Below are 13815 nucleotides of genomic sequence, written 5' to 3'. Positions count from 1 at the left end.
GCTCATCAGAGCACCAAAACCTGGCCAGCTGGCAAAACTCCCACGTTGATTATCCACCACATCAAGTATCAAGGAGCACACAGATATGCACCCACAGCCTTATGCACCGCTTCTAAAAGCAAAAGCATCTGGGTCTTGGGAAGACTCAGTGCAGTCGTGCTAGTCCAAGTGCCTCATCTTCACAGGTCAGGACACTAAGGCCTCAGTGAGATGTCCAGAGACACCTGCCAGCCAGAACCAGCACCTACTCTCCAGCTCTGACCTGTGCTCAGAAGGAGCTCCACAGAGTGCTCGGAAGACTGCTGAGGAGGGAGGCCTAACGGCCATAGTTTCGGAAGAAGTAATCCTGACAGGTGACCAAGAAACCAGATGTAATTTATGTTTAATTCTAATTTAATTCTACTACAAGGGAGCCTGAAGGGAAAAATGGGAGCTCTAGTGGGGAAGATTCTTCACCCTATCTTAACTCCATCTTGGAATCGAATTTGGAATTGAATCCAAAAATAATAATGATTAAGTACTGATTTATGAGACTCTGGAGTGGGGAAAGGGGAGATGTGTAAGGATAAAAAAATACAGTGAAGAAAGAGAGGTAGCCCTAGCTGCTGTTTCCTCCTTAACGAAGAGAACTCTGAATGGCTTTGGGTCTGCTAATGGAATTTATCTGCACTGGAATGGAAATAAGAGCAGAAAGTGCTTAAAGAGATCAACTTTAACCTGAGGTGTTTCCGGTTTCCATGTGTTTCTTTCTTTGCTACCTGGAGTATATTCAGGATGCTTCTGGTTCTTGAAAGAGGAAACAGAGTGGTCTTTTTTCACTACTTTCTTTTTTTCTGGCACCTTCAAAAGAAAAAAATACCAAAAGTTTGTAAAATATCATGGAAATTTTAAAGAAAAATCTTCATGCAAAAAAATAACCTGCTTTCTGAGTTTTAAAAGTCCCTTCTCACCCATACCAGCCAGCACAAAAAAAAAAAGTCCTTTCTCAAAAGAGGGTTGAACTAACATTTCAGAAACTGCACTGTAAAGACTGTGCTTTCTCAGGTGTCCTGTCTATGAGGAAGAGAAACTAGAGAGTACTGACAAAACCTACTGGGGTGGGGAGAAATGACACGCACAAGCTAAAACTCAAGATTTAAAGCTTTGTACACAAAAGGCATGATGAATATGTAGTCGTTACGTTGATGCAACAGTCTCTCAATAAGCCATTTAAAAATCAAACAAATGTGTAGTATAGTCAGAGAGCCTGGGTCAATTAACATTTTTACATCAGGGAACGTGAGATGGGGAAAAACACAAACTGAGAGTAGCATCCCACAAGCACGTTATTTACCATTCATTTACTAGCAATGCCACAACGCTCTGAATTTTCCTTTCTCGTATAACCGGACATTAATCTCTTTCCCCAGAAGCTTTCCCACACCCCCCAGTGTTGAGAACAAAAGGCTGGTACCAAAGGCTGGGACTTGGCAGAGGTGAAAAGATTATCATCTTCATCATCCCCAAACAGGCTCCCAACACGTGGCTCTGACAACTAGAACAGACAACACTCAAATTCAATGTCGCTGAAAAACAATTTACAAAGGCAGCTAGGTAAGCTGTTGAGACAACATCTAACACAATAACAAAGCCACAATGTGGGGAACCATTTGGAACTGACCCTCGTTTTTTTGGTGCCAGCAAAAAGGTCAACATCTGGGTCATTGTCCTTTTGGAGCTTGTGGCTGAAAAGGAGCTCTTCATCCTGAAAGACACCTGTGCTCTTGGGGCGGGCATCAGGATCGGGACCCTGAGGAAAAGAGGGAAGGTCACATGTCATTAGACATCTATGGATTTGCCTCAAGGAAACCATATATGTGCAAAACTGAACACAATAAAGACATCTCCTGCAACCTTTTACATTGGCAAAAGGCTGGCCACGGCTTAACTGCCCATCAGTGGGAGAACAACACATTCACACAATGGAATACTATGGAGCTACCAAAAATAGTGGAGAATCTGTTTATAAATACACATAACATATACATAATATGAAAAGATTACCTTTCAACCTTTGTATAGTGTCTGAACTTTCTATCAAAAAAAAAAAAATCCAATAGTCCCATAATGAAAAACACTTTGGGGATAAAAATACATAAAATTAAATGAGTTCTCTCTATCTCATTCCCAAAGGGAAGAAGAAACAGCAGCTGATTTAATCCCAGAAACTACACAGACTGGCCATGTGTATATCCTTAACCTGTCAGCATCCCAGTCCAAAGACATATCACAGGTGTGACTAGCAAGCCTTCCCCAATACCTGTCAATCACTTCTATCCCACTACCTTCAGACTGCAAATGAGTTCTTTTTTTGTCTGCTCCGATATCTCACAGTTAAAAGTTACTATTAATGTTACTTGGTTTGATAATAAAATGCGCCACACCTCACATTCTAAAATTCGTCCCTAGTTATTCTTTAGCATCATAAGCACAGATTAAAACAGACAATATCCCCCCTTGTGATTAAATAAATCACATTAATAATTAACTAATAATAAATTATTACTGTTAACACATAAAAACCAGCTTAGCATAGCGATTAAAGTTAAAAATTTCAGAATCATGGAAAAACAGTACAAAATCATATATAGTAATAGACTGGGAGAAAATATCGAAAATTATTCATATATACATCACTGTGTATAGCTCATTTATAAACAGGGTTATACTACTGGTGTAAAGAGAAAAAGTCATAAAATGTTTTTTGTAGAAATCAATACAGACTGTTTCTTCAGTTTGGTACACAAAAAGTTTTGGCAATCTATGGCCTGCCAACTTAGGTTGTTTTTTTTAACATCTCTACTGAGATAAAATTTACCCATTAAAAGTGTACCCATTATTCATTGATTTTTTAGTATATTCAGAAAGTTGTGCAAACACCACACAAGCTAAGTTTAGAACATTCTCATCACCCTAAAAAGAAACCCCAAACCATTAGTGTCACTTCCCATTCCTGCCCAACTCCTTCACCCAGTCCCAGGCAACCACTCGTCCACTTTCTGACTTTTATGCATTTGCCTCTCCTGGACATTTCACATAAATGGATTCAGGCAGTGTGTGGTATTTTGTGGACTGGCTTCTTTCATCCCAGGCAACCACTCGTCCACTTTCTGACTTTTATGCATTTGCCTCTTCTGGACATTTCACATAAATGGATTCAGGCAGTGTGTGGTATTTTGTGGACTGGCTTCTTTCATCTAGCAAGTTTTCCAGGTTCATCATGTTGTAGCACGTATCAATACTTCATTCTTTTTATTGCCAAACAATATTCCATTGCATGGATAATACTACATTGTTTTTATCTATTCATCAATGGATGGACATTTGAGTTGTTTCCATCTTTTGGCTATTATAAATAATGTTGCTGGGAACATTCACATTCAAGTTCTTGTATGAACATATGTTTTCATTTCTCTTGGGTATCTACCTAGGAGTGGAATTGCTGGGTCATGTGGTACCACTATGTTTTAACAATTTGAGAAACAGCTAAACTATTTTCCAGAGTGGTAGTACCACTTCACATTCTCAAAGCAATTAATGAGGGTTTCAGTTTCCCCACATCCTCAACATTTGTTACTTTCCTATTTTGTTTTTTTATTATACCCATCCTGATGGGTGTGAAGTGGTATCTCATTGCGGTTTTGATCTGCATTTCCGTAATAACTGACAATGCTGAGCATCTTTTCATGTGCTTTATGACCATCTGTGTATCTTCTTTGGAGAAATGTCTATTCAGATCTCTTGCCCATCTCTTAATTGGGTTACCTTTTTATTACTGAGTTGTAAGTCTTTTACACATTCTGGATCTAAGTCCCTTTATCAAATACATAACTTGCAAAGATTTTCTCCCATTTTGTGGATTGTCTTTTTCCTTTCTTGATGGTGTACTTTGAAGCACAAATTTTTTCATTTTAATAAAGTCCAATTTGGCTACTTACTCTTTTGTCACTCGTGCTTTTGGTGTCATATCTAAGAAGGCTTTGCCTAATCCAAGGACATCATGCTTTACTCCTACAGTGTCTTCTGGAAATTGTACAGTTTTAGTTCTTATATTTGCGTTTAAGATCTAGTCTGAGTTTATTTTTGTGTATAGTGTGGGGTAAGGGTCCAACTTCATTCTTTTGCATGTGAATAAACAGTGCCTTATGCCATTTGTTGAACAGACTATTCTATTCTCATTGAATTATATTTGCACCCTTGTCAAAAAACAATTTACTGTAAATGTGAGGGTTTATTTCTGGACTCTCAATTCCATTTCACTGTTCTATATACTTTAACCTTTTGCCAGTACCACACCGTCTCGAAATAAGTTTTGAAGCATGAGTCCTCTAACTTTGTTCTTTTTCAAGACTGCTGGCTATTCTGGGTTCCTCGTACTTCCATAAAAATTTTAGGATCAGCTTGTCCACTTCTGCAAAAAAGCAAGCTGGAATTTTGAGAGGGACTGCATTTGATCTATAGATCAATTTGGGCAGTATTACCATCTTAACAATATTAAGTCTTATAGCACATGAATGTGAGATGTCTTTCCATCTATTTTAGATCTTTAATTTCCTTCAACATTTTCTAGTTTTCAGTGTATGTAGTGAATTGAATTATACCTCCCCAAAACTCAATGAACTTGAATTATACATCCCCCAAGTTTTATGTATTAGAAACTTAGCCCCCACTGTGACTGTTAACAGGGTAGGAACTCCTATTATGGTAATTGTAAGGTGGGGCCTTGAAGAGGTGATTGGGTTGTAGGACTGTGCAGTAATGAATGGATTAAAAATGGTGGAGAGGGGCACTGTTCTGAGGGCTTTAAAATAAGAGAGGAGGGTCTGTCTCTCTTTCTTTCTGCTCTCTCTGCTTCCATCATCTTGCAATGTGAGACCCTGAGTCACTGTCACTACCACCAGATGGACTTTGGACTTCCCAGTCTCAGAAACTGTAACCAATTAATTTCATTTTCCTTATAAATCACCCAGTTCCGTGTATTCTGTTATAAGCAACATAAACGGACTAATACAGTGTACAAGTATTAAAATTCTCTTGTTAAATTTATTCCCGAGTATTCTATCCTTTTTGTTGCCACTATAAGTTAAATTGATTTCTTCATTTCACTTTCAGACTGTTCATTACTAGTCTGAACTACAATTGATTTTAATATATTAATCTTATATCCTGTAATCTTGCTGAATTTGTTCAGTTAGTTCTAACAGTGTTTTTGTAGATTCCTTAGAACTTTCTATATATACAAGATCATGCATCTGCAAAAGAGATAGTTTCGCTTCTTCCTTTCTAATCTGAATGCATTTTATTTCATTTTCTTGCCTAAATACCCTGCCTAGAACCTCCAGTACAAGGTCGACTAGAATTGGCAAGAGTGGACATCCGTGTCTTATCCATGATCTTACAGGGAAAGCATCTAGTTTTTCATCATTAAGTGTGATGTTAGCTGTGGGTTTCCATATATGTCCTTTACCAACTTGGGGAAGTTCCCTTCTATGCCTAATTTGTTGAGTGTTTCTATTCATGAAAGGGTTTGCATTTAATCAAATGCTTTCTCTGCATCTGTTGAAATGATCATATGCTTTTTAGCCAGTATTTTATTGATGTAGTTATATTATATTTATTGATTTTCAGATATTCAACCAATCTTGCATTCCGGGGATAAATCCCACTTGTTGTGATGTATAATCCTTTTTATATTTTGCTGGATTGGGTTCACTAAAATTTTGTTGAGGATTTTGGCATCTATATTCATAAAGAATATTGGTTTGTAGTTTTCTTGTGAAGTCTCTGTCTAGTTTTAATATCAGGGTAATAGTAGCCTCACAGAGTGACTATCACCTATATTTATTAATAAAATGTATTAAAACACAGTCATGCCCATTCATTTTCTTTTTTTATTTTCTAGGGCTGTTTTCACGCTACCAATGGCAGGGCCGAACAGCTACAAGAGAGCCCATATGGTCTGCGAAGGCTAAAATAGTCACTATATGGCCTTCTACAGAAAGAGTTTGCTAACGCCTGATAAATATAGAAGGTCTAACTACAACACGAATTTCTAAAATTTAATGCTAGAAATACTTAAGTGCACAGATCTGGCCTCATTTTCCTTTTCTGTTGCTCTTACCTCATAACCGGCCAAGGGGCAAAGGTTTGCTAGGAGGAACAATGTGGTGTGTAAATCCCAGCAGATCTAGAAATTCTAATCCCCTATTCAACAGCACTATCTGAGGTAAGAGTCACGGATGTTGATCCCCAAATACCTAAATGACTAGAAAGCACCATTTACGCTCTGCACTGAAGGTGAAGATTCCTTCAGTAACTCACATGACAGAAATGACATAATAAAATGAGATTCTTTTATCTCATCTAGAGACTTGAACTTTTACTGCTTTTGGCTCACCTTTCCTGCTTCTTTCATTGGAGCTGGGATGCTGTTTTGATCTTCTGTTTTATCCTCTTCCTCGTCAAACAAGCTAAGAACAGTTTTGCTTCTGCCCTTGGTTCCTTTGTCCATTGGGCATGAAGAAAATAAGTCAGAATGCTTGACTGCTTCCTGAGCAGATATAGTCAAAAGTCCTTTCTGAAAATGGAAATAATGAGGGGAAAAATAAGTAATACCTGGAAAAACAAATCCTATCATGGGGCCTCCCGAGCTCCTCATTAATTCAGCAACTGCCACATCTGCATGATTCAGGGAAATACAGCTAATCACATCTCCTCGCAAGTAACCAAACACTGAGGTCAATTCCTCATTGGCTGCTCTAATAGCGAATCTTGTACAAATAATCCATAGCCCAAAATAAATTTCCCAATCAGTTTAAGGCCATAGCTCCCTCCCTCCTACTGAGTTATAGGGCAGTTCTAACCCCGAACTTCTAAATCAAAGAGATAACACAAATGCCAATCATTGGGAGTGGATCATATATTTCCTAGTATTTAAGTAATATAAAAGTCCCAAAAGAAAACCTAATCAGCAAAATCAGACACTCAAATTGCAGAAGGCTTATTACATTGTATATGCAATTAAAATAATCCTAAAATGCAGTACTTATTCATTCAACCAGTACCACGTTTCAAGTAAGATACCACTGATCGTCAGAACCATTACTGCATGTACCACTGAGAAAGAAAAACAACTCCCCATTAAACATGCCATTGATTGTGAGGTCCATCCCAATTTCAGAGTGTTTAAACTGTGAAAAAGTATGCACATTTAGGGCTGGCCCTTAGCTCAGCTGGTTAGAATGTGGTGCTGATAACACCAAGGTCCAGGGTTCTATCCCTGTACCAGCCAGCTGCACCCCCCATCCCAAAAAAGTATGCATCTTTGAAGAAATATGTAATTTATAATATAGTGCCTACTATGTGAAAGGTAACATGCTAAGTGCTAGAGATACAATGGTGGAACAAAACAAACCTGGTCCCAATCCTCAAGGAGCTTATACTGCAGTGAGGGAGAGGGTAGTAGGACAAGCAGTGAGAATCAAGTGTGCAATGAGCTAGGACTGGGGTGACCCAGGCCCACACACAGCCTCTGGGAAGAGAACCTCACACAGTGGCCCAGGTACAAATAGAACACTTTGGCATGATAGTTCCAAGTAGGCTCAACGGGGACAGTGAATGCACGTTCTTCACGTCAGCCCTGGGAGAGAGATTAAACCTAAGCAGTCGACACACAGTACAAGCAAAGTTTAGGGAAATGAAGTGGCCAACAGAGCCCGAAGGCAGCCACAAATGGGATCAGCCCTGGGAGAGAGATTAAACCTAAGCAGTCGACACACAGAGTACAAGCAAAGTTTAGGGAAATGAAGTGGCCAACAGAGCCCGAAGGCAGCCACAAATGGGAAGCCAGCATCCACGGTTGACCAGACATGGCCAGCAAGATTAACCATAGGCCTCCAGTGAGAGATGACAGGCCATTTGTGGGGAGACAGCTGGGGCTTAAGAAGAAGATGAATTCCACTCTACCTGTAACTCATAGCCAACATCAACTAACCATAAAAGAATGGTAAACTAAAATCTTCTTAAAACTGACATTTTTACTCAGGCACAGGTGGAAACTAGAGGAGAACCAAGGATAAGAGGAATGTTACGGAGAACAGAACAAATCAGAACGAGCAAATAAACAGAAGTAAAGGTAAAATGTATAAAATTTTGCTAATCCAGTCCCAGTGGATTATATATTTGTGTTATCTCTGTGGCTTACAAGTTCTTTCTAGTTTATGAGCAACCTGTGTGTGTCGGGGTTATACCTGTCCTGTCACTTGATAGGAGGAAGGGACCCATGGCCTTAAAGTGATTGGAAAAATTACGATATATATGTCAACATGACAATAATAAGGTAAACCAGGAAGCACGCACACCACTGTGGCGCATGTGTGTCTAGAGAAGAGGCCAGAAGGAAGGGCAATGGGAAAGGCTTCCCTGAACAGTGGGCGCACAGATCGTCTACCGCGTACTGTCAGTGTTTCAAATCTTTCTACAAGTGAGCCATTTATTTTTTGTGGTAGAAAAACGTAAAGATTTGTGTGTTCATCTGTGTTACAACAACACACGAGAGACAAACATATTAGAGTATACAAGAGAAAAAAGACCACCTTTTCTGACTCCATGTCAGTTCTCCCAAATTCTGAAGACTCTTTGGGACTCTCAACCTTCTTATCCACAGGTTTCACTCCAAATTGTGCCTCCTTCTCTTCGTTGTTGCTGAACAGCAAAGGTGGTACTTCAGGGACAGTCTCTTTTTTCTACCAAAAGAAGAGTAAATGACACTCGCAACAATAAAAAGTGTGGCAGACCAGCCTGGCAACATACAGAACAAGCTGGAGCCAGCTTAGGGGACCAGCTAGATGTGGTGGTGGCAGAGAGGACAGGATGGTGAAGGTGGCATCAACGGGGAGGAGCAACAGACACTGCTACCTTAGACTTGCAGACAGCGCACATCACAGTTTCTGCCACCACAGCACGTCGTCTGCATCTGTCCCCTGTGTTTGTCCCTCCCATGCTGCCCTTGCACAGGTCCTTACCTCTGCCACCAGATAATCATAAGTCTCTCTCTGCCTTCCTCCTCCTGCATTTCAACTACACAATATCATCCAGAATTGTCTTGATAAAATTAAAATACCTGCCAATTACTTCATCTCCTGCCCCAAGCCTGCACTCTGCATTAAGCAAATGACAATCAACAGACACCCCAGTATGTCCCTCTTTTCTCCTGCACCTTAGCATTCCTCACTAGTCCTGAAACACACTGCAAACATACACACTTCCATATCTGCTCCCCTCACTGTCTGCAGAAGCAAATCCTCCTCATCTCCCCAGCAAGGCCCAGCTCAGATGTCACCCATAAAGGTGCTCCTGTCCTCTTCAGTAAGGATCAGTTGCTTTGTTGAATAATCATATTATTTTTATCTCTACCTGGTCCTTACTTTACTTTCTTCCTAATTTAAGTGAACAGCTAGCACACATCTGTTTGCCCATTTATTGGAAAGGACCATATAGTGTATTTACGCAGCCAGCCATGCCGTTTTATACCAAGCAGGTGCTCAGTGCAAGTTTGCAAGTACTCTGGCCCGTTTCTTACCTCTTCCTTATCTGGATGCCAGAGATACTAGGGATTAGAAAACTGAGATTATGTGACTTACCTAGAGAAATTGGCATTCTTGGGGCAGGTGACTTATCAACAAATTCCTAAGAAAAAACAAACTTTAGGGCAGGCCCGGTGGCGCACTCAGTAGAGTGTGGCACTTGGGAGTGCGGCGGCACTCCTGCCGAGGGTTCGGATCGCATATAGAGACGGTCCGCTCACTGGTTGAGCACGGTGCGGGCGCGACACTGAGGGTTGCGATCCCGTTGCCGGTCGCGGTATAGGCGCAACACTGAGGGTTGCAATCCCGTTACCGGTCACGAAAAAAGACAAAAAGGAAAAAAAAAAAGAAAAAACAAACTTTATCATACTAACTAGACTAGATGATATCAGGAAATAAGCTTTGAAGCAATGCCTAAATCAAATTATGCAATGCCTAAATCAAGAAGGCAGATTTGGGAAACTAAAGGATTTTACTAAATATGATAGAAAAAAGTGATGAATGAGATATGAATGGGGAAGGGAGAAATTAGTTATTGTTAGGAATAGATCCTTAAAATGCAAAATCACTTAAACTTGAAATAAAAGAAGACTGGAAGCTCACAAAGAACTTCAGAAGAGATAAGTCAACGCCGAAGTGATTAAAGGAAAAAATTCTTGTCGAACATGCTGGACTCACCGAAAACTACATAAAATTTCAACTCAAGCTGATCAAGTAGATAAGAGACTCAAGTTCAGCAAAAACATATTTTCCCTTCATGTAACTAACGTCTTTAAACCAAGGAAAATGCCATCCAAAGTACTAGTTTTTTTTTTTTTTTTGTCTTTTGTCTTTTTTCCGTGTCCGGCAACGGATCGCAACCCCTAGTTTTAAAAATCTCCCTGAAGATAAGCTGACTTCTCATCTTTGTCATGAAATTTATTTTCTTGATAGGCTTATGGCCAACTGACATTTAACTTTCTTTAAAATATTCCAGGATCTCTAAACCAAAAATCTTCTTTTTTTTTTCCTTTTTGTCTTTTTTCGTGACCGGTAACAGGATCGCAACCCTCGGTGTCGCACCTGCACCGCACTCAACCAGTGAGTGGACCGGTTTCTATATGGGATCCGAACCCTCGGCGGGAGCACCGCCGCGCTCCCAAGCGCTGCACTCTACCGAGTGCGCCACTGGGCTGGCCCCCAAAAATCTTTTATCTACTATTATCTAACAGTGCTTATAGTTCATAAATGACAAAACACATGTGTGCAGGCTATTCAGCTACTTAAATGTACATCTTGACCTTTTGTTTTATTTAACAATCATAATTAGCAAGGTTGAAAGAAGTTTTACATTTCCAGAGTCTTTGAAATTCATTAAATTCTTGCTCACCTATCTTCTAGTATAAGTTATTTATAATTGCCAAGGAAAAACCAATCAGATCTCCTGACTCTTTAAACCGTGGAGCCACTAGATGTCCTCTTTAGTGAGGTGTAAGCACAATGCTCAAGGAAAGGAATCTGAGCCCCTCAGAAGCAGCGGCAAGGTGCCCAGGGCCAGGGCAGGCAGCAAGCTTTCCCAGGGCTGAAAGCATCCAGCACAAACTGTGCAGCCCCCTTAATGGGAAGGAGGCAAGGAAAGAGTTACTAACTCATTAACTGACATGTGCAGCCTGCACTGGGAAGCTGTGATAAGACGACTTAACATCTGCCCTAAGTCTGGAAAGATGAAGAATTTTCCACACAAAAGAGGCAACAACCTCCCCTGGACTATTCTGGGACCGGATGAGCCACCCAGAGCACAGAGAAGTAGAGCACAGTGCAAAGGCAGGTGGAAAAGATGAGCTGAGTGTGAACAGGATCACAGGTGACACTGGAGGTTAAGCTAAAGCATGTGGACACGGCGATGCAAGGACCAGGCATGTCATCAAGAAGAGAACTACAACAACAGCAAGGACAGCAGATGAGGAAAAAGAACATGTGCAGGGCGCCAGGCAAGAAATTCTCTCCACAGTCAAGACTAAAGATGACCAGGCTGGAGGGATGGGAAGATTCATTTTTGACATAAAACTGATAGGAAACGGTGACTGATTGATTACTCAGTCGATGGAGAAACAGTCACACAGGTCCCTCTATAATTACACTATAGGATACTATATAGTGGAGGAAAAGAACAGGTAGAACCTGCAGAATGAAAAACATGCTGTAGGACAAAAAAAAAGATGTCTAAAAATGTATTATGTGATCCCATTTAAATTTAAAAAATAAATGAAAATGCTTAGAAATAGTTCTGAAAGGACTGACAACACATTGTTACCAATGACTACATCTAGGCAATGGTATGGAATAGGGACTTTATACTCTCTATGCACTTCCTAAACCTTTTAAAAGGCGTTCATACATTACCCTGGAATTAAAAATAAACTTTAAGCAAAAAATACCTAGGCCTGGCTGGTTAGCTCAGTTGTTAGAGCACGGTGTTGAAAACACCAAGGAAGATCCCCTACAGGCTAGCCACCAAAACAAACAAACAAACAAAAAATATCTAGGAGGTATGGAAGTAAAACCCAGTGTCAGCCTCTAGAAACCAGGAAGTCCAAGGCTCTTCTACTGCTCTATCCTCCTTACCTGCACCCCCAAGCAGGAGCAATGTCCCTAGGGTTGTACATAAATCAGGGATTTGGTAGGGCAGGGTTTTCATCAAGCTGGGGGGTGGGGGGTGAGCTGCCATTCTAGACTCTTTGGTCCTGATTTATATTAACAGCCAATCAGTAAAAAAGAAGGAAATTCTCACAGGTGCTATGACATGCATAAACCTTGAGGACATTCTGCTAAGTGAAATAAGCCAATCACAAAAGGACAACTGCTATATGATTCCGCTTACATGAGGCATCTAGAGTAGCCAAATTCAAACAGAAAGTAGAACAAGGGCTGGCTGGTTAGCCCAGCTGGTTAGAGTGGAGCCTTATAACACTAAGGTCAAGGGGTCAGATGCCAGTACTGGCCAGCTGCCAAAAAAAAAGAAAAAAAGAAAGTAGAATGGTGGTTGCCAGGGGCTGCAGAAGGGGGGGAGAACCAGGGAATTTTTAATGAGTACAGGGTACTTGAAACATGCTGATAAAAGGAGTAATTTGTGCCTTACCTGGCCTAGTCTAATGGCAGCAGAACTTCATGCCACCGGCTCCCACACTGGAGGCGGCCCAGGGTCTCCCCCCCTCCCCCCCTGTCTCGCATCTTTCTGGCTCTCACACGTGCTGAATTGGAGTAGTCTGAGGCTGGAGGTGAAAGCTCTCACAGCAGGCTTTGAGTCTGCTTTCAGGCCAATCCAACTCAGGTAAAGGAGGTCTCCATAAGGCCTAGCCTAAATTGTTGAGGCTGTCAACAATTGCCAGTTGGTAATAAAGGAGTGCTGGGCCTCACTTGGTTGTTCTACGTGCAAACTCACACACCCACAGAGAAAACGTGTTAGGGGATGAACGACAGCGCAAAGGCAGGGTCCCAGTACTCCCAGGTTCTCTGGACGAATATCATCCTCATGCCACCTTCCTCTTGTCCTTTAGTACTCTTTTCTTATATAACCAAAATCAAGAATGGCTTAGGGGATTATGGTAGTGACACCATTTAGAAGTAACTAGCGAGAGGGTATTTTACTGACTAACTTTTTTTCCTCTTTATCATATACTTCAACTTTTTAAAATTGTCATATACTTTAATTTTTTTTTAAAAAAATTGTTTTTATTGTAGTAAAAAACACATAATGTAAAATTTGTCACCTTAACTATTTCTAAATGTAATTTCAGTAGTGAAGTACATTCACATTGTTGTGCAACCAACCTCCAGACCTTTTCATCTTGCAAAACTAAAACCCTGTACCTATTAAACAATTCTCCATTTCCTCCTCTCCCCAGCCCTTGACAGCCACCATTCTACTTTGTTTCTTTGAATTTGACTACTCTAGATGCCTCGCATAAGTGGAATCATACAGTATTTGTCCTTTTGTGATTGTCTTATTTCATTTAGCAGAATGTCCTCAAGGTTCATGCATGTTGTAGCACAAGTGAGAATTTCCTTCGTTTTTATTGATTGGCTACTAATATGAATCAGGACCAAAGTGTTAGTACTTGAAATGAGCTGCTAAAAGGAATAATTTGTACCTTAACAGGCCTAGTCTAACATTAGCAGAAGTCCATGCCATCGGGCTAAGTCTCCCCTGAGA

At 40.5% G+C, this 13815-nt stretch overlaps 1 protein-coding gene across 6 annotated transcripts in view; it reads right to left on the bottom strand.

Moving 5' to 3' along the window:
- LOC103588323 (WASH complex subunit FAM21-like) overlaps positions 1-13815 on the bottom strand; it is a 66365-nt gene that overhangs the window by 8920 nt on the left and 43630 nt on the right. For 4 of the 6 annotated variants that reach the window (XM_008569996.1, XM_008569998.1, XM_008570002.1 and 1 more), the window contains exons 20-24: positions 8634-8783; positions 6437-6616; positions 1661-1789; positions 1454-1534; positions 718-840 (exon numbers count right to left, since the gene is read on the bottom strand). In XM_008569996.1, coding sequence (XP_008568218.1) covers positions 718-840; positions 1454-1534; positions 1661-1789; positions 6437-6616; positions 8634-8783 — 663 coding nt within the window. The remainder of the gene's footprint in view (positions 1-717; positions 841-1453; positions 1535-1660; positions 1790-6436; positions 6617-8633; positions 8784-13815) is intronic. The other 2 variants (XM_008569999.1, XM_008570000.1) reach the window with 1 other exon arrangement.

The sequence above is a fragment of the Galeopterus variegatus genome, unplaced genomic scaffold (genome assembly GCF_000696425.1).
Source record: "Galeopterus variegatus unplaced genomic scaffold, G_variegatus-3.0.2 Scaffold551, whole genome shotgun sequence".
NCBI lineage: Eukaryota > Metazoa > Chordata > Mammalia > Dermoptera > Cynocephalidae > Galeopterus > Galeopterus variegatus.
The sequence above is the reverse complement of the archived record's forward strand: the minus strand, read 5'-3'. Positions and strand labels throughout refer to the sequence as shown.